This window comes from Gordionus sp. m RMFG-2023, chromosome 1 (genome assembly GCF_954871325.1).
Source record: "Gordionus sp. m RMFG-2023 chromosome 1, tfGorSpeb1-WG-v2, whole genome shotgun sequence".
NCBI lineage: Eukaryota > Metazoa > Nematomorpha > Gordioida > Chordodea > Parachordodidae > Gordionus > Gordionus sp. m RMFG-2023.
Window position 1 is genome coordinate 21,570,334 of NC_088775.1, and position 23,323 is coordinate 21,593,656.

The following is a 23,323-nucleotide window of genomic DNA, read 5'->3' on the forward strand; positions in this document are numbered from 1 at the left end:
AACACATTGCCGGAAACATATTGGCGCTAACATATTTTTGGGGGAGAGAGGAGTGGGGTAGGTTTAGGGATGAAATCTTTATTAGTTTAAAATGATATTTACGTGAACAAACAAATATGTGATGGGGGGACCCCTCCCTCACCCCATTATGCACCTGTTGGGAAGCAATTAAGAATTTTTGCAATTAACATAATATTTATTTTTTCAAATTAATATAACCAAGGTCACCACTCCTGGTTTACATTTAATTTGGGCTTAAAAATTGCGCAGATTCCAAAGAATTGAATATATATTTTTTTAAATTGGTGTATATTTCGTGAAAGATCGACTTTTAAAAAATTTACCTTTGCCGTGTTTATAATTAAAAAGATATCATTTAACAAATTAGCTTACTGCAAAGTTTATTTTTTTCATTGTTATAGGCTTGAATCTAATTATTGTTTTTTTTTTATTTATGGTCAAATATGGTCAAATAACCGGCAGACTATTACAATGTGAAAGTTTTATTTAAAAGACATCTAAAGTTGATTTACTATTCATAATCAAAGATGTATTAAGATGAAACTGTTCCCTTGGAGTTATATCTTATTTCATTATTGATGAATCCACTTTGGTTGTGGTTGTTTAAATCACATATCTTTAGCCAACTTCAAAACAGCCTTCAACTATTTATCCTAAAAAATCTTCTCAATCTTTAGCTTTAGGCTCAAGCTAGCGCCCTTCGAAAATTTGCCTATTCTTGTAAATATCAATTTAAGCTATTAAAAATTTCCTCCTATATATCCCCCCCCTCACTACTCTCTCCCCGAAAATTGTATACAATATAACACTATAAACAAGAATTTGAAAGAAAAATTAGTAAAAGTTATATAATTCAAAATTTTTAGGAGCATTTTTATAAAAAAAATAAGTGAGGTTTTAAATGACCATAAAAAGTTATCAATAAATATATGACTGTGATTAAATTTATATTGAGATAAGCTCGTTAATATACATATAGATTGAGATCTGAATTTGAAAAATGATGAATCTGGTCAGGTTTTGGATATCTTATTCAAAAAATATTAACGTTAGTTCCTTGTTTAAATCCAATTCTTGATCACTTTTTTTTCTGAAAAGAGCATGACCAGTCATGCCACTTCTCCCTGTTTAATATTTTTTTTCATATAATGTTATATATTGAGAATTCATGAAGTGACTAATATAATATAAGATAGTTGCTTGTAAAAATTCAAATCTTTCTAAGACTAGTCTTTTTTGAATAAGAGGATGCCTACAAGTTAGAGTTACACGTTTGATCTTATGATTTTTGTTAATTCATAGAAAATTGTAATGTAAATATATAAATGAATTATACTTAAAATCATTAATATTTTTTTAAAATAGCTCTAGAGGATATAATATCTTAATATAAAAGAAATACTTATACATTTTTTGTGAAAATTTCAATATAAAGTAATTTATGAATATTATACTTTTTAAATTACTGATAAGATAATGAAATGTTTTTATGAATGGCAATATGTTTAATGTCTCAAAGATCGGTCAACATTGAATTTAAATTGATAAAAATATTTACCTTTTTTATATTATTATATATTTCAATTTATACACTAAGCAAAAGAAAATTATTTCTTTAAAAATAAAATAGAAATCCATTATACAGATAACGTATAATTATTGTTTCAATTATCGAAAAGAAAGAAAGACAGATAATATATTTGAATGTGTACCACTTTAAAAATAATAAATTGTAATAGTTTAATACATCATATCATTAATCGGAGGCTAATGCAAGACTGCTCATTTCCCCTCCCTCCACTCATAAAATCCTTAAGTGTATTCCTTAATTAATTTCTAAAAAAGAGAATTTAATTCTTTGCATTAAAACAAGAGTTAATATAAGTAGGAGATATTTTATAACTTAGTGATATAAATTGATTTTATTATTATTTAAATTTCTTTCTATAAAACTTCTAACCACCGTTAATTGATAGTGAAAGTAAAGGACTAACATTTCGTTAGAACATATATTCTTTACCTTTATCTTTATCCTATTTAAAAATGAAATATATCCATCATTGGTATATATTTACAATTATTTCAAAATTGTAATCTATAAATTTGCTATAATATTTAAATAAATATTTTGTCAAAAAAATAATATTTAACGTTTAAACAAAAGAATGACTTAGACAATTGGAAATTACTTCTTTAACATAGAAAAAAATAAACACTTGATTGCAATAAGAGATATTTGGAAAAATGAGATAAAATTTATAACAGGGTTGTGAGCCCTTCAAGAAAAAAAGGGTTCGAGTCAGGTTATGAAATAGAAAATTTAGGTAAACAGGTTCCGGTTCAAGGTTTGGAGAGTAAAAATACTGACTCATTAATGATAAAATAAGTTATAGCCAAAAAAAATTAAAAAAATTAGTCATGTTCCAAAATATCCTTTATAAGATTTTCTACGAAAATTTGACAATATGTATTTCAAATAAGAAAAGGCACCCACATTCTAAGCTGACCTAGATTTAATAGCTATCTTTATAATATATTGTAAATTAATATATTTTATCGCTGGTATATGCAGAAAAATTCTAGATATGATATATAATTCTGGTTATATGGAAAAGTTTTTTTCTCCAGAATTTTAAAATATTTTTATCTTTATATATTCTTCTGACATATACTAACTTTTCCTTTAAGGATGGGATAGAGATTTGATCTTCCTCTTTTTTATTTTTCTGGTAATTTTCTTTAGTTACCTTTCTAAAAGTAAATTTTCAAATTCATCAGCTGCTTATTAATTATTAATATCACAATCAATTATGGCATAAGATGTGGTGGGCCTCAATATTTTATAAAAGATTAAGTGTTTTTTTCCATATTTCTACAAGATGATCTTTAGCTATCTGTTTTTGCTCATTACTCAACAGAACTTACAAATAAGATGGATGTAGTATATTTTGTAAATAATTGTCAATTTTTATATATTCTAAAATTTCATGGGAAAAATTCTTGTTATTTTTTGCAAATCTAATCGGTATTTAAAAATCAGACAAGCAGATTACAGTTTCATTGTTGTGATTTTCAAAGGTGCCAATATTTTAGTAATAACCAATATTAAATTCTAGTCACTTATAAAATTTATGCATAAATATTTCAAACTTAATAATCGTTCTAAGATTCCATAAGAGAACCTGCGAGTTGTGCAGTCTTATACTGCCATTGCCCTTTTCTTTAATTTTAATATTCTAATAAACAAAATCAGAGTTCTTTAATATTTTACAACTTCTCCTGCTCTATCAATAATAGTTCTAACAAATTTTTTTAAGGTATTTTGCAAACCAAAATAAGAAAAAGAATTATTAACAAAATGAAAATATGGCGCAATGCTAGGGTTAATTCAACCAAACCCCTGAATTTTATTTTTATAAAAGAACTAATTTATTATTGAAATATACTAAATCGAGTTTGGACGCATCATAATAAATGCCAGAATCATTATTTTTGAAATTTTTTTTGACTTTGGACACCAATAATTAATACACATTTAGTACATTTTATTCTTTAAACCCATTTGGTAAATAGTTTAAAAAAATATTGGCATCATACTAGAACAATAGAAGCACTACATGTCTGGTTGCGCCAATATCGGATTTTATTGTTTCAAAAACAAATTAAGTTTAAATGGCATTTATATATTAAATGCATTTTAGAAATATAATATTATAGATTGCGCGTTCCTTTTTTCGCAAATGACGTTCATCGCGAACATATTGGCTTTTTATAAATGAATAACGAACACGAATGAATTCGTTTTGTTTAAATGTTTATAAACAGATTTTACCTATTATTTCATATTCCAATGTTCTTATTCGCAGATCTCATTTTAAAAAATGATGAAGTTCGTTATTTATGAGTTTTTAAAAGAACAACGAATACTTTATACCCCACCCAAAAGTCTTCTCGCGACACTATGAATTTAAGGTACAAAATATAGGGAGCCTTACCTATTAGTCCAAATAAATTATATAAATATGAAGTTTGTGTATGCTCAAGATGAAAGGTAATAGACTGAAAAATCAATTTTTTTCGGCCAAACCCTCCCCTTAGTTCAATAACAAAAACATTTGGATCTAGACCAGACCTGTCCCGGCTAAAGGTATTTAATAGATAACTTTTGAATACGGGATCTTGCTTATATAAACATATGGTAGATTGTATGTATAGAAATACATCTCTTGACTAAATTAGAACTAGAAGCCCATAAGATGAAAAAGTTATGGCCGTTTGCCTTCCCCACCTTATCTCGATCTAGATTCTGATCTTATCTAATCATTTGAATTTTCAAATAGATTATTAATAATATTATATATAATTTATGATGATTCTGAATTAGCATATTTATATTTTATTGCAAGCAATGTAAATTCCAAAAGACCTGCAGCCAAGTCCTAAGCCCGGCCCGGGTAGATCAAGCCATATTTTTATATTTTAAAAATACCCGGGCCGGGCCGAATTTTTTAAAGCAGAATATCTTAAATCGCCATTTAATCTATAAAAAATTAAAAATAAATAAAATATATTTTAAAATAGTGTATCACAGAACAATATAAAATGACTGATATTTATATAAATCTATATTAAATAAGTATATATGGGAATTACCATCGATCAGTCAAATTAAAAGTGGTTGATTCAAATTCACTCCTTTTAAGACAAATTGGGAGATAAAGATAATTTACAAAGTTAATATATCTAGTATATTCTAATTTTTTTTTAACTAAGGCCGTAGAAAAAATTTACGCATCCTGACACTGTTTAAAGAAATCCGGGAGGAAATTTTAAAAAGAAAAAATCTGGACCGGCTTTGCCAGAAATTATATAAGTTGAACCGGGCCGGGCCGAAAATTTTTTTTTTAAAACTGGGCTAGGCTGGGCCAATAAATTTTTTCAGATTCGGGGAGGGCTGTACCGTGCAAATGGTACCTTTACAGATCTCTGATATTACATATACAACTTATATTAATTTATGTGTCTATGCCAAATTTAGTTTAATGCTGATTCATAAATTTTACAGCAAATTATTTTTAAAAAATGTAAAACATTTTGGGTTTATAAAAGATTTAAAATATTATATACATTTATATTTGAAATAAAACCAAAATAAATATTTTCAAACCTAAAGAAATATAAATATAAGCCCGTCAGAAGTGTAAATGTTGTAGTTGCATTTATTAATCTCTTATCTACTAATTACGCCCAGTAAATTTTTTCAATATTATCTCATTTTTAACAGAAATCAAAAGTTATATTTCTTCAGTTCATTTAGTAAAAAAAAAATTAAAATCTTTATCTTTCGATTTCAAAATCTAACACAGGGAAACATTGACAGAACATTTGACGCTGGCAGGAAAGTTTCATACGGTTTAATTGCTTCTTTATTGATTTCAAATTGGACGTGGGCGGCAACGCTGCTTCAGTCTTCTACCGTCTCCGCTAAAGTATTCAATATATTTTTCCCCAATATAGTATCGTTAAATTATCCGTTGACCAATTCTAAAAAACCTAAATTTTTTTTCCTAAGAAATTCTTCACAATCTTTAAGTTATTTAGAAATTCAGTTTATTTTTTAGGGGCTAAAAGGCTATGCCATATTAATGATGCACACATGTAGATGATTTAACAACATTAATTATAAAGTTATGGTTTTGATAATGTATACCTTATTAAATTTGCCATACTGAGATTAAAGTAAAGCTGAAAGTGTTATGAATCGCTTTTATAATTAAAATATCATTTATTTTCGGAAAATTTTTAGCTTGTTTTTTTGTGAAACATAATTAGCTAGATGATAAAAGGTATACATTAAAAGTGATCTGTATTCATATAATTAATGTACTGGTCGAACAAAAAAAAGAAGTAAATTAATGTTTAACCTAAGTTTTAATAACACAAATGTGAATTTTTAAACCTTTTTTAAAAAATTTTTTAATTAACTATATTGATTTTTATAAAGTTTTAATAAAATATTGCCACAGTATCACAAAATTAAAAAAGTTTGATTTTTATGAAAAACAGATTTATAAATTATTACGCTTCTTTGTTCTTTCATCTATCTTAATTTTTTAGTGGGTTAATGAGAAATAAATCATGAAATGAAATACCATAATACCATGATTTAACTTATGTTACTGATAATATAATTCTTTGGGTAAAATAATGAAAATATAGCAGATGACTAATTTAAGGGTCACCAAATATATTTTTGTGTATGTTTTTTAAATTCATTTTTTTGATTTTTGGTAAATTTCTTTTTACCTGTCAATTTTTATTCCCTTTATTTTAAATTTTACTTAGTGGATTATTTTTTGGGGCAATTTTATTCTTTTCTTAGGGATAGGTTGTTTAGAGATCCTTGTAATATAATTCATTTTCATCTTTGGCCGCTAAAGATATTAGAATGGCCTTGTTTAGTGACTAGACAAAAATATTGTTTTTCATAAAATTTTATGTAGTCGCAGCATGTTAATCAAAAAATCCAAAAAAGTATAGTATTCAATGATTTTGCTTTTGAAATTATAAAAATGATAGGTGGCCATAAGAAAAGGATGAGTAAAAAAGCTTCAAATATAGAAAAATTTAATTTTTATTTAATTGATTTCTGATCAGCATTTTTCAGTATTGTAGTCCATCAATCAACTTATACCTCCTCTATCTTATCAACCTTTATATTTTTATAAAATATTCTCACCATAGTTTGGGCATTGCCATAAATTTTATGTCATCTATATTCACACTAATCACTTATTTTCCTTTATTATTCCCAACTAGTCAAACCCTCCTATTTTATGATTATAGATCTACTCCCTTTTTGTTCATATATGATAGATGAATATAGAATGACTCACTTCCATCTCAATTAACATCCTCCTTCCAATTGTCATTGTTCTTTATATCGATGTAAAAAAGTCAGAGATACTTAAACTCTTCCTAGCTCTTCTTTTCTTTCTCTTTTTAAATTTCAATGATTTATCAATAACAGAGAAATTTAAATTTAATTCAAAAACGTTTTATAATGCCATTTCCAAACAAAACAACGTTTTTTCTTAGGCACGTTTTTCACAAAATATATAACTTATTCTAAACAACAAACGATTTTTATTATACAATATTTTAATTAATCATTTGTGCAAAAAAATACAATATCCCCAGAAAAAATGTTACTTTAAACTATACCTACAAAAATACGAATCGAATAATTTATTTTTCGTATTCTTATGAATAATAAAATGATTATTCGATTCGTCGAATATTCGATTCGATTCGAAAATTTTATTTACCATGAATTAAAAAAGATCTATTATAAAATTTATTTTGTAAAATTTAACTAAGGATAAAGACAAACAAATTTTATTAGTGAGACAAAATAGAAGCATACATATATAATATATTTATATACAATGTGGATATAATATTCATATCTATAATGTAGAAGATAAATCTGACAACAGCCAATTTTTCAAACATAAAGTTTTTCGGATTGTTTCCTCCTTTAACGACATTCTGTATTTTGTAACCATATGAGCTCCAACAGAAAAGAGTCGCTCACATGGGGTTGAAGATCCCTGTATCGACAATATGTCCCTCGCCATCTTAGATAACACGGGAAAACGGTCTCCATGTAGTTTCCACCATTCTAGTGGGTTTTTATTTGACGTTATTCTCACTTCTTTCAAATATGTGTCAATTTCAGAAATTGGCATAACATTCTGTTTAAAAATGACATCCATATTTGATTGCATTAAAGGTTTACTTTTTGATACATCATATTTAATTTTATATTCATCAAATATTTTCTCAAAATTAGTAAATATAGTTGTAACGTTTATATTATAAGATATAGGTAGTCACTCAAAAAATTCCAGTTTAAGTCTTGGATCTAATATTGCAGATATAATTGTTTGGAAATCTGTTAAATTATAATATGATACTATTTTTTGTTGGGCATTAATTGCGTTTATAAGCGTATTATCAAAGAGACTTAGGTGCTCAATTAATGATATATAAAAGGGGATGACCTGATTAAGTGTAGGATATGTTTCTCCTGATATGGCAACAGTAAAATCATAAAATGTTTTTAAGTTTAAATGTATTCTTTCTATGGCGGTCCATTCATCCTATATTAAAAAATAAAAATTAGATTTAAATATAAATAAATACTTCACTAAGTTGTTTCTCTTGAATAATAGATATATCATAACTATTAATAAAGACATAATCTATAGCTTTTCTCATTTGTATTGCTCGTTCTATCAAAGAATATGAGCTGTTCCATCTGATAGGTGTATCTAATTTTAACTTCAAATATGTAATAGATGGAATTTGTGAATTACAAAATTCTTTCATCATATTAGTTTTCTTATAAGAATTTCGAATGCTTTTTATAATGCCTCTTAATTTTATTAATTGCTCATCAATTTGTTTTATTATTTCTTGAACAACAAGATTTAAAACATGTTCAAAACAGCGAATATGCGCAATTTTTGATCTTGGATTTTTAACTTTAAGGTTATTTATAAAGGTAGTGTTTGATGCGGCATTGTCGCATGTAATAGCCGTTGACTTTATATCTATGCTATAATTGTTAATGATTCTATAAAATGTCTTATATATGTTTTCCCCAGAATGGGAATTTGTAAAAGGAACAATGTCTAATAATATAGATTTTAGTACCCATTCATCATCAATGCAATGGCAGGTTAATCCCAAGAATGGGACATTTGTTGGACTTGACCAAATATCTATTGTAAAATTTATTTGTGTATTAGATTTGTTTATTATCAATTTAATTTTTTGGAATTCATTATCAAAATATTCATTAATGTAGGAATTGAACATATTTTAATGCTAGGATTTAATGCTTTAACAAAACCTTTAAATTCATTTGTTGCAAGAATTTTAAATGGGATATTAGATTTGATCAAAAATTTTAATAAATGGTGTTTGATATCATTATTGTTGTGCATATGATTTTTATTTATATCATTATCAAAATATGATGCAATAAATTTATTATTATAAGTTTTTTGATGGAATAGTTTGTAATGATTAATCAAAGCTGAAGTAGTTTTTTTTTTACACTTAATTTCAACCCGACAAATCTTACATCTTGGAGTTTCTGTTGATGCTTGGTAAATATAATGTTTCCAAATATCTGCATTTTTTCGTCCTCCCGAGCCTGACTGTATAGAATTTGAGGTGGATGATGAATATTGGCTTTGTTCTCCAATGCTCTCTGATTCAGAAATATCTATTATACCAATAGGTTGAATATCTATTTAATAAATTAAATATTATTATAATATTTATAGCATAGCCAGCCAACCCAATATGGCAATCAATAAGTTAGTCAGTAATATATATGTCAAAATCATCAGATCCTATAAACATCATATCAGAATTTTCTTATAAAATATTTTTTACAAACTGCTCATACAATTGATAAATTATCCAAAAATGTAGATGAGATGATAGCTTATAAAAAATTTATCACAAAATTATAATATATATTTTAGTGAATTTGGATATAAATGAAAAATAAAGTTTTAAGTTTAAAAATACTATTACATGTACTTATATTAAATTTTATATAGATTTACTTATAAAATATTTTTTACAAAAATGATTTGGATTTATAGGTTTTAATTCCAAACACTGTTCATAAAATTTAATTATATTGGGAAAAGAATCAAGAATATAATTTTATAAAGATAATATAAATTTTTGTGAATTTTGATTCATAGTAGAATAATGAAAGTTTTAGATTATTTGATTTGGGCAATAAGAAATTCCTACTGAGATTCATTGATGATCTTCAATCCCAAACACTACTTTGTTGTTATTAACATAAACTAAAATAATATATAAGTCAAAGTAATATTCTTTTTAATGTGGGGAAATAATAAATTGTCAAAAAGCTATGCAACTTAAATAATTACGAAAAACTCACATTAGAAATATTTTACAAATAAAGTGGTAAAAACTTTAGGCAAAAAGTCAAATTTATGATTTCTCCATCATCAAATGAAAGAGAAATATCAGGTTTGCCCGTCATTCTTGATGTGATGGGATTAACAGTTTATTATAATTGTATATGTTATGTGTTATATAAATTACCTTCTTCGTCCATCTCTATCATAAAAGAAATTTCTAAAGTAATGGTCTATTATGAGATAAATTAAAATGGAGTTTCAAAATTTGGCGCAATTTTCATTATTCCACTAGGAGATTTTATTAAATTGAAATAATTTCAAATAATTCCTATAAATAATATATGATTTATATATGATTATTTTCCAATATATATTAATACTATAAATTATTTTAGTCGAATAATCTCGAATAATTCGATCGAATAATAGATAAAAAATTATTCGACGAATAATATATTTTCCTTATTCGATCGAATAACAAATAATTCGTTTTAGGTATACTTTAAACCTATATTATTATTAAAATATAAAAAGCAATAAAATAGTTACAGGACCAAATTATTTTCAAATATCTATACAAACAGAATGAGCAAACTGAATATTTATAGGGATAAGTTATCTAAGAGAAAGATAAGGCTTAATTTTTAAATGATTACTTTTATTAAAATATTCACCATATAAGTTTATATATTTTTATTATCAAAAATATAATGACATAAAAAAATGTAGGCAATGAATATCCTAAATATATAATACATGTTTACAATATTGAATTAAGAGATGCATTTAAAAAAAAATAAGGGATAGAGATCGAAAATCTATTGATGCCGTTATAACTTATAAAGAATTAAAATTATTCCATATAAATGTGTAATAAATAATTTAGAAGATTTTTATTTGTTAATACGTGATACGTGATATTAAGCGCATTAGCCCTAAAGTGTCATATATATCAAAGATATATATGTCGTATTGGGATATGGAATCATGTGGGGAATCCCAACGTGGTTTTATTCGGGATCTTTTTTTTTTTAAATATTTAAAAAATATTCCAAATCCCCATGAATAAAAAATAAAATATAACTTTTTCTTCTCTTTTTTGCGGCTGGCACCACATAATTAAAAGGCCAAAATAAGGGATTTAAAAAGGGAATTTAAAAAATGTAAATAGTATAAAATTAAGGCATATAATGAATGAAAAGGGATGAGGTTAAGATTTTTTTGTTTTAAAAAATATTAAAAATTATATTTATAAAAAATTCGAATTATTGCAAAGCAAAAATTATTCAATGCAATATGGCATTTCATTGAACATTTAAGCAGGGATCCAAACATTTATAATGGTTCAGTTTGGTTACTCAGTATATAAAAAATTACAATGGTTTATTTTTCTGGATGTAATATTGAGTTAGCCGTTTTTAAAAATCAAATATGAATAAGGAAAAATACTATGTATCTTTAGGTTGAGACAAATAAGGTCAGTAGAGATTGTTAAAACTAAATTATTTATAATAACGAACAAATTTTAAGTTGAGATTATCAAAATGTTTTTTTTTAAAAAAAGCTAAGGACCAATATATATTTTTATTTAGTTTTTATATTTTTTTTTACATATTTTTATATAGTTTTAATATTTTAGTGTTTTATCATTTTTTTTAAAATTATACCAATATCAATATTATCAAAATAAAATTTAAAAAAATAAAACAAATAACAATGGCAATATTTTGAAGTTTTGGAAGCAGGAAAATTTTTCATTTTTTGAGAAAATTAGAGAGTAAAATTTGTTCAGCCCTGGCAAATTCGGCTTCTAGTGAAAGGTTATTTTCTCTAGCCAATCGCCTATTAGAGGAAAGGCGTACACAATTGAAATAAAAAAAATAGACATTCTTCTTTTTCTAAGTCAAAATTTGGATTTATAATATGTATTTATTTTTTGTTATTATGGATTATGGAATTAAAGAAATAAATGGAATAAATTCAATAAAGTGTAAAAAATTATAGCATAAAGTTTTGAAAAATTTAAAAACACCATGAATTTTCGGGCGTGAAACAAAATATTGCCTTCGAGTATTTAATGATTTAAAGCATAAAAGTAATACATAATAATTATCTCTAAAAAATAAAATTTTCTGGTGAAAATAAAATTTAATTAAATTTTTTAAAAAAAAGATTCCGAATCCCTTTAAATATTTTTTTTAAAAAAATTTATTTTTGTTATAAATATCTGAACCATAACCGTAACCGAACCGATATAATTATTTTTTGAAGGAGTAAAAAGAACCTTTATAAAAAACGGTTAAACCGGTTCAGTTTTTATATAGAAATGGAAATAATTTGAATATCCAGAATTATATAAACGTGCTCTTATAGTACTGCGGTTCCCGCAACACAAATTTCTGTAGAAATGGCTTTTTGTGTTATCGTCACAACGAACAAAAAGGAATCCATTTATACTTGAAAATATATTACTTATAAGTTCAAATAATATATTTAAAAATGAGTTATTTTGAATCTTATATATTTTTTTTATATATAATTCATAAATGCTTATAATAAAAATAAATTAGAAGATGGTGTTGCTTCAATAAAAAAAAATTTCTAACTGTAATGAACCTTTATAATTAGCTGAACCGAACGGAACCTTTATATAAATTCCTTCTCAAGAACCGTAACCAAAACGTAACCATTATAATTTTTTATATACTGAACCGTAACCAAACTGAACCGTTATAAATAACGGTTCGGGTCCCTGCTTAAATGTTGAAATAATTCGGATTTTTTATAAATATATTTTTTAAATCAAAAAAGTCTTAACCTCATCCCTTTTCATTCATCATATTTCTTAATTTTATACTATTTACTTTTTTTTTAAATTCTCTTATTAAATCCCTTATTTTGGTTTTTCAATTATATGGTGCCAGCCGCAAAAAAGAGAAGAAAAAGTAATTATATTTTATTATTTTTTCATGGGGATTCGGAATATTTTTTAAATATTTTTAAATAAAAAAAAGATCCCGAATAAAACGTTCCCCACGTTGGGATTCCGAATCCCACATGATTCCATATCCCAATACGACATATATATAACAGAGCAACGCTTGTTTCTCTCATAAGAGCCCATCTAACTGGGATAAAAGAATGGGAAATTATTAAATAATGTAATTGTTTATAATATTTATTAATTTATGCAAATTCTAAAAAAATATTTCAATAACAACATATCTATCATACATATTAGCTAAGGTTTGAAATAGTTCTAAGTTATTTTGGGATAAGTGTAAAATCTGATCTGATTAATATGTATTTCTATAATAATGATCATGGATCGTTATCTAATAATTCTTTTATCATAATTTGCTTAAATTCATTGAATACCTTATTTTAATTTAATGAAAGAAATATAAATTAATATATTTATATCAAATAATGATCTTAATTAATTTAAAAAAATCCTTTGATATAAAATTATATGTAAAAATGTTTAGTAACTCAACAAGATGTGATGCAATATCAAACTATTTTACCTTTTGGCGTATAAAATTCATAATTCATATCATAATTAATCTAATACTTTATTTGAGTTTAAAATTATTGCATAAAATATAGTGGGTTATTGCTTAAAAATGTGACTGGGGAGGCTACAATTTTTATTTTATATATTATCAAAAAATATGACATATATAAAATTGAATTTTTTATTACAAATATGAGTAAATTCCTTATTTATATTATATTTTAAAATAAGATAACAAACCACCAATATCTATAGAAATTAAAACATATATAAATATATATAAATCTTTTATTTCTTCTTTTTCTTTGGGTGTATTTTTCTCTGAAAAGATTTCATTCTGGCGTGATGAATCATTTTCCATATTTTGTTACATGGATCTGGATTTCTTTTGTTATCGAAGGTCCATTAATATTGAAAATTAAATTTGACAAATTATTTACTCTTAAACTCCCTCGATTATCTACCATGTTTGAATTCATAAGATGAACGCCCTTTTATACTCGGCTGTACTGCAGGGTAAAGTATGAACAGAGTTAAGTAATTTTTTAAAATTATTAGGAATATCTTGATCGATATATTGTCGAAGTTCAGCAATCATTTCATATTCATTTACTTTTAATCGTTGGTAGATTCCTCTTTTGCATCTCGCCAAATCGTACATTATTAGCCCAAATTTCTTTTTAAATAAATATTATATTATAAAATATTTCGAAAATAAAAAGATAATTTTATTAAAAAATTTTCAGTTCTAGCTATCCAACGGGACTGCATGTATAGAGCAGTGGCGTAGAAAATCATATTTGTTTTTCTTATAATATAAAAGTCCTAGAATTAATCATTTTAATTAGTGTTGTATGACTTTATAATAATACTATTCAGAATATTTTCAATAGTAATATAATATCCTTCCACAAACATCAAAACAGAATAAATATTTATGGTATTTATTTGATATAAAGTCACTTTTGACTCTTTTGAACGTATAATCTTTTTTTCTCTGGGGAGGGGGGGGGTGCCCCCCCCCCTTTGTAGCTACGCAACTGGTGTAGAGATATTATAACTTGGTCTGTTTTTAATCTTACAATTTTTGGATTTTTAATGTTGTATTTTTAAATAAAACTGTAATCGCTAAATCGAGCGACATCTGTAAATATTTACCTACACCTATGGCGTCTATATGAAAAAGTTTGTAGGAGATTTATTTTAATTTTTTTTGAAGAGGAGGGGGGGGGGGCGGGGTAGGGAAAACAAACAATATTTGTAGATTAAAGATAAAAATAACTAATAAAAAAATTAATTTATTAATAGATATTTATTTCTCATTCATTCACAGATAACATTTAACAGACCGAAATTGAACACGCGTAGCTAATGTTCAGAATACGATTAGCAACAACTAGTTGATCCACCAACTAATGTTAAATTATTATTCCAAGTCTAAATAATCAGGAGGCCTAGAAGATTTAATAAGAATTATTTCTAAGTTATTTAATTATGGCTCATTATAAGATTTTTAAATTAGTATCAAGGGGTTGTTATAGCATAATGGGTGAGTCATATTGTGCCCGAAGGCTGCCATTTAGGGAGTAAGGGTTGATTTTGGAGGGAGTTTGCTTTCAATAAATTTTCTGTCAAGTAGACACTGCCTATATAATATTTTATTATTGTCACCATGTTCCTAATTTATTTTTTTAATTAAAAATGGTTTATTGGCAAAAGGCACCGAAAATATCCCAATTTATTATTTCTTTCAAAGTAAATTGATCAATCTTAATAACTAATAACCAACTTATTTGAAAAAATTTCAAATTCCCATTTAAACAAAGATTTTGTTAAATTTCTTGCCTATAATGTCGTTATCGGCTCAATACTAAAAGTCAAAAATGCTAAACTTTGAGGTGAGAGCATATTTTTTTCAAATTGTGCTATCCTATTTGTAGCCTTTTTTAAAGTTGGCTCAAACCTGCTAGAAAGGAGCTATTTATCACCAATATTTGTTAATGGTGAACCTTCTATACTTATAATAAGGCAGAAGCGGTGGCCATAAAATTTATATAAAAATATAAATATTGAAAAATAAAATTTTCACCCTCTCTTTTTTCTATGTGGCTATAAAAAATATATGAAAAAGATTTTGACTAAAATAATTGTAATTTTTATAAAAATAATAAAGAGAAAAGGGCAAATTTTAGCACTTTTGAAAATATTTTAAAATTTCTTGAAGAGGGCGTCCCTCCCGCCCCTCTTCAAAATTTGGAAAGACACTAAAAATCAAAAATAAATTAGCAGGGGGGCTTAGCCCCCCCCCCCGTAGTCTATTTTGCAATGCACCACTGATAATATAATATTTAAAAATTTGTTATTTCATTCATATAAAACGCTACTTAATCGTTAAAAATATGATATTTAAAAACGCAGGAAAGCCTGCATTAAAAAAACATTGTGTTTTTGGAAGTACATCAGCTATATTTGTTTTTTTGCTTTAAAAAAACGTTTTGTTTGGAAATGGCCTAACTTAAATTATTTTATTTTAGTCCTCTCCTGTAATTTAACAAAATTATAATTTCTTTATTAATTTTTCACTATAACTTTGAAATGTCTGATACATTTTCTATTCATTGTTTTTAAATTGGTCAGATAATTTTAATCACCTAAAGTGGCATTTCATGAAAATTTTATCCTTTCAATTTTGGTCTCAATTGAAATAATACTTTTCAAAAAATCAATTATAAATATTATTTTATTAATATGGTATAAGATTAAGAATGGATAAGATATGTCAAAATGTACATCATAAAAACAGATAGATTGAATATAAGATATAACTATATTAATAATTTTAAAGCGTATTTATTTATTAATATAATGTAAATATTGTTAGGGGTTTAGAAAATTCAAGATTATTTTTCATTTATCTGGTTTTTAGAAAATTTCAAACTCAAATCATTTAAGCGCGTATTTTTTAATTTTGAAAGACCTGATATTTAGAGAAGCAGCTAATAGAGTTAAACCCTTCTCGGTGCGCAGAGTTACAGTGTCAAATGTATTTTCTCATTTGTTTTGTCACATACTAGGGTTCTGGAGTGAACTAACGAAGCATAAATAGAATATATCTACCCTGTTAATTTCAAAAAACTTCGTAAAATTTGCTTATATTTTTATAACTATGCTATTATCACATGCTATTCATTTTCAAAATGGTTTTTTTTTCTAGTTTTATATCATGATTTTTTAGCAAGAAGGGCACTATTGAATAAATTCTATAAAAAAAATTCTGAACTTCGCCCTACTTTTCATAAATCTTGTAGCTTTTTTTGCTATTTTAAAAATTTAATATCTTTATATTCGGTCAAAGTTGCATGAACATTGGAGGTACTAATTTTAAAATATATATCTGAATGTTTCATACTTAATTAATGCCTGAAAACAAATTTTGAAACCTAAAAAGCTACTGAAAGCTTTTATTTGTAAAATTCTAAAACACAAGTTCAGATCTAAACTCTTGTAATATATTATTTTATCTCATTATATATGAATTTTGTAATATTATAATATTCTTCCCAACAATTAAACATAAAAGTATGGAATAAGTGGAGCCTTCTGGTACGCAGCAGGAGCGTGCATTCAGCTAATTCTATTCTCCATGTTAGCCATTCAACTCAAGATCATAGGACCGGGAGCTAAAACCTTTCTTCAGATTATAAGGATAAGATTCGGTTCAAAGTGTCATATACTGTATTGCTCTTTCGCACTGTTGACAAATATTGTCGTAACTTCCATGCTCATGCTGGGTAAAAATAAATATATTTATTTTTTCTAAAATTATGTTAATAGGTCAGGTCAGTGGCGCTAATTTAGAAGATACTCAAATAAAATGAAATTGCTATAAGGTCTATCTTTTTTAGCTCCTCCTGGCGACGTCATTAACAGATGAATCTAAAAATATATTCTTAACCAAAATAATAAATTTAATAAAATAGACTTATCCTGTAAAAATAAAATCAACGCAATTTTGATTTTGTTTGAATTAATTGATTTGCTTTTAAATATATTTCCCATATCATTTGTAATTAGATGGAAAGGGAATTTAGTTAATTAGTGCTGTATGCGTTACTTATAAAGAAACGCCTTACTCGTTACGTTTGAAAAAAGGATGGCATTACCATTACTCGTTGCATTATGAAACGCGTTAAACAAGAGCGATTAGTCCTAAACACAGCTTTCGCTGTGTTAAAGAACATCCAACTGATGTAAAGGACGATAGGGTAGTATTAAATTTAAGAAATAAACATGTTAATTGAATTTATTTTAAAATTATTTGTTTTAAAAAAAACATATCAGATCATTTTAACAAGAATCTTAATTCAGATCCTCAAATTTTTTTTATCTTTATCAGAATTTAATCTGAATTCTTGATATATATATTCCTTATAAAATAAATTAATAATAAAAAAAATTAATTAACATACCTTGATTGATTGAATGTTATTTATATTAACAGACTGTATAAAATTTAACAATAAAAATGTAATAAATAAAATAAAAATGAAGAGCTTATGTAATATATTATTTTCTATATTTTCTAAAAATTAAAAGTAGTATATAATGTTCTACGTTACTGTTACTCAAAAAAAAATTCTTTAATAGTTATCTTTTGAAACTAGTAATGAATGGTGTTCCTTTTCCTAAAAAAAATAACAAATAATATTGTTACTTCTATCGACCTATTTTCAATTAATTTACTTTAATTAATAAAAGGTCCAATATATTATTAAAATCTAGGAAAGGGTTCTGATAACTTTCCCGCTTAATTATGCTATCACTTAACAATAACCCCACAGACCCCCACTTTCCCCACGCCCTAGCAATCTGGAAAGAGAATTCCTTCTCCGCTCCAATCCCCACATCACGAAAGCAACATGACTGGGATCTTCCCTTAATACGCCACTCCGTTGAATATCTAATATCGAGTGCTGCTTCTAAGGGATCCCCATCAATCCTTTCACATTTATTATCTCCCATTACAGTTGATGAATTCTTAACAGTTGATCATCTCTCTCTCCCACAACTGCAAGTTCCACAACTTTTGCCTTCCCTATCGGGCTATGAATGGTTAGAAGCTTTGCCCAGTTCAAACTTAGGACTTCTCTTAACAAACGAAGAATTACGCATAGCAATAGGTCTCCGTCTTGGTTGTAATATACTGGCCAACTCCACATGTACATTATGTTCCCAACCCGTTGATTGTTTAGGACATCATCCTCTTCATTGTCGATTCTCTAAAGGTAGACATTCTCGACACAGTGCAGTTAACAACACCATTCTCCGTGCTCTACGCTCAGCTCAAATTCCAGCAACCCTCGAACCCTGTGGCCTCTCAACAGAGAATAATATACGTCCAGATGGGCTGACATTAATACCATGGAGTATTGGAAGTCCATTAGCATGGGACTATACCTGCATCGACCGATTTGCTCCCTCCTTTAATAAGAACTCATTCATGCGAGCTGAAAACTCGAAAATTAATAAATACACTTCCCTAACCAATTGCAATCTCATACCAATCGTATCAGACACAACCGGTTCTTTTGGCAATCATGCCCTAACCTTCTTCAAATCCCTCGGTAAAAAAATCCGCGCCATCACTGGTGACCCACAGGAAGGCTTCTATCTCAGACAGCGCACATCTATTGATATATGCAGATCTAACTGCATTGCCATCCATGGCTCTCTTTCTTGACCTCCTCCCCCACCCAACATACAATTTACTATACTAATTATTTAAATTTTTTTTTTTTTTATTATACAGTTTTTTGTATAGATTTTATATAAATAGTTTACATGACATTTTTAATATATATTTTTTTTAAATTACGTATATATGTTTTACTATTAAAGAGTTTATATTTTAAATTAATAAAAAAAGTTTACATGTTAAAAAAAAAAAAAAATTTATAAAATAGGAAATAAAAAATGGTGTCGAAATAAATTTCAATATAGATGCTAAATCATATATAACTTTTCATATTTCTTTTAATACAATAATTCATTGCATAACTTTCCATTTTTCAGATTATCTGATTATGTCACACATATGTATAACATAAAACATTCGATTTTCACTAGTTAATAAATAAACCTCAAAATTAATTTATAATAATAATAACGTTTAAATAAAAATACAACAATATGCTATACGAATATACGACTATGATTACAACTAGTATTAAACGACTCTTTTTGAGCCTATTTTCAAAAAGATAGATCAATATTTTAGCCAGAAAAATAATGACTAAGACACGAGATTTGCTAATAGATGTCCAAATCTTTGTTCCTTCTACAAGCAAAATCTTCGGGCTTACGTAATATTATTCTGGATGAAATATTGAGTTAGCCGTTTTTAAAAATCGCCAAAACGAGCTTTAACAACCCTAATTACAACAGTATACACTTGTATAATTTAGGCAGTGCTGGACATTTTTGTCCAACTTAGACATTTGCACAGTTTATCTAGCCTTTTTATCTTTAATAAAAATTTCTATATTATATTCTTAGTTTAGCAAGTAATATTATGTTCAACCTTTTTCAATAATTTTATTTTTTAATTCATTAAAATCATGAGTAAAATTATGTATGTATACATAAACTTAAACAAAATAAGTATGTATATGTTTATAAAATGGTTGCTTATAAAATAAGAGTAAAAATATAAAATTAATTTATAAAATAGAATATTATCTTTGTTTATTTAATACAATATGTTTTGCATAGCGTTTGATAATGTGTTATTTGGATAGGGGAGACCGGGGTAAAGCGATTGACGGGGTAACAATGTTAACGCGAATAACTTTTTAACCATTGAGTATAAAGACCTTAAATTTTGTGTGAAGATGTATTTTTATATCTAATTTCTTACCTATGTTCATCTTTTAAAAAACTTACCTGGTTTTATATATTTTGTCAAAAAACTGTTTTTTACCCAAAAAATATAAAAATCATTCTCTAGTATATTTTGCTTTTAGTAAAATTTACATATCCTCAGGATTCAAAATTTGGCACACATGTTCCTTAATGTATTAGCTATAAAATAAAATTTATCTGACATCTTTAGCTATATTAGAAGTCACGCAATAACGATATTTATAATATATGTCACCTAGGGGTAAAGCTGTTATGGGTAAAACGGTTAAAATATAAAATTATTCACATTAATTTTTCATTAATTCATTTATTATAATTTTTATTGTATCAATCAAATAATGAGAAAATATAAAAGAAAAACCATATACAGAGATGTAAATATAATAAATGAAGCCATAAAATATAAAATAACAAATAATACTTCATTAAATTTGTCTGCTAAAAAATTTAACATACCTTATACAACGTTGAGAAGGAGATGTAAAATTGGTATTAAAAGTTCAGATCATCATAAACAAATATTTACAAATGAAGAAGAATCTAGATTGTGTGACTACATATTAGAAGCAAGTAGGTCATTTATGGGATTAACGCCTAAACAAGTAATTAAATTATATTGTTTGTATTATATTGTATTTCATAATTTTAATAACTCAATTTAAATATCAATATTAATTTGGTAACTTTAATAAAAATTCTCAATTGAAATTATATTGTATTTCATAATTTTAATAATGCTCAATCTAAATATTATTTATTTGGTAACTTTAATAAAAATGCTCAATTGAAATTATATTGTATTTCATAATTTTAATAATGCTCAATCTAAAAATCATGTGGGGCAACAATTTCAGATTTATGATATTCCAGGAGTGTTAAAAAATGAAATACCAAGGGCAGTGACATCAAATAATATATTAAATGGATTCTTAGCATGTGGCATATTTCCTTTAAACCCAAATATATTTACAGAACAAGATTATATCTGCTGTAATAATTCAAATGCTAACTCAAATATTGAATTTGAAAATAATGATGAAAATATTACAGTGACTCAAAATCTTACAGTGACTCAAAATAATGATAGTGATTTATCTATATTATTGAACGAAAATGTTCCAGATGATATTGATGAACCTTATCATGATATGTTACCATCATGCTCAAAAAATTATAATAAAGTATTCAATCCTTCATCTATAATACCTATTCCAAAATTATTCAATATTTCATCGGATAAAATATCTAAGAAAAAGAATTCAGAAATATTAACATCTACACCTTATAAAAAAAAATTATTAATTCAGAGAAAAAAAAAGATATCAAAAAATAATTGTTTATGTGTTATTTGTAATAAAAACTATAAAAATAGTCGGGAGGACGATGAATGGCTAAAATGTACAATGTGCCTTGAATGGGCACATTCTAAATATGCTAATTATGATAATTATTTTACATGTCCTTATTGTATCGATTATTAAATAAAAATCATAAATAAATCTTAAATTTGTAATATTTGTTAAATAAAACAATAAATATGTGTCAAATATTATTTTAACCACTTTACCCTAGTGCTTATCCATTTTACCCTGTACCCAGGGTAAAATGGCGAAAATGAGTAGTTTTACATAACTAATCATAGCTCCTAAAATATTATAGGTAGAGGGCTACACTTTTTTTTATCTTGTAGAAGAGAGATGGGGCTACACATTGATCTATAATTTGTTGTGTTTGACTCTTGTTTAAAATTTTTATGGTAAATATGCAAAATGCCTATCGTTTTACCCCGGTCTCCCCTATATGAATTTTGTAAACAGTACTTTTAGAAGTATTAAACTTTTTAGCACATTCTTTCTGAGAATGATAATTTAGAAATTTAATAATGTCAATTTCTTTAATTAACGGTAATTTATATTTATTTTCTTTATTAATTTTGCTACTTTACATAAATAGCAAAAGATGATAAAATTTTATAATAATATAAATAAATGTAACAAAGAAACAACAAATGCCCACTTTATGAAGTCCTATACAAATGGACAAAAAATTAAAAATCTGCCCATTTAAGGCAGACAGTTGCCCTATTTATCAGGTACTTTTATTTGTTAATGGGAATTTGATCGGGACTCATAAAATTTATTTTTAAAAAACTACCCAAAATTTTCTCCCCCCTTGCGAATTTGGACGCCAGTGATGTAAATCAAAAGAATCTTTAAATTTTGAATAAAAGATTGTTTAGTTTATCATGATTGACTAATATAATTTAAATCTAGATTTATTTGAGAATACTGAATGGAGTATTTTTAAAAATCATCCCTCTATTTTTTAAAATTTTGGAGCGGGAGACAGCTCTATTTTGGGATTGGATTTTATTGTATAAATTGTTCAAAAAATAATTTTAATTTATTTATATATTGTTGTATACCATAAATACAGGAGAAAAATTTCAATTCTCATCAAGGAATATTTTTCTCATATGTAAAAGTGGAGGATAAACGTTTTAAAAATTATGAAGATTTTCAACTTGTAAATTACGAAGATGTTAATTAATAGAGCAAAAGTTATGATTTTCTATTAAAATACTGTGTCAGCCTCAATATCTTTGCGGAGAAAGCATTAGAAAATAGATTTAAAATTATATCCCAAAGCTCATATCAAAAATATCAGTCTTTATGGTTTAAACAGAAATGATAATATAATTTAAAAGTTTTGAAGGGTATAAATCATCAAGAACATAAATTTATTATAAAGCATATGGCAAAAATTTAAAGGTGAGCTACATATGAATATGGGGTTTAATTTAACTATTTTTAGACTTGCTTAAAACTTTAATTATTTTGCAGATTAAGAGTTTTATCAATCTATTGTAGAGTCTCTTATACGA

General features: G+C 25.9%; 1 protein-coding gene across 1 annotated transcript in view; it reads left to right on the forward strand.

Annotated features, from left to right (window-relative positions):
* LOC135931418 (uncharacterized) overlaps positions 1-23,323 on the forward strand; it is a 60,288-nt gene that overhangs the window by 19,131 nt on the left and 17,834 nt on the right. Inside the window, exons 2-3 of the mRNA XM_065468500.1 lie at positions 5,388-5,510; positions 17,099-17,309. Of these exons, the coding sequence (XP_065324572.1) occupies positions 5,388-5,510; positions 17,099-17,309 (334 nt within the window). The remainder of the gene's footprint in view (positions 1-5,387; positions 5,511-17,098; positions 17,310-23,323) is intronic.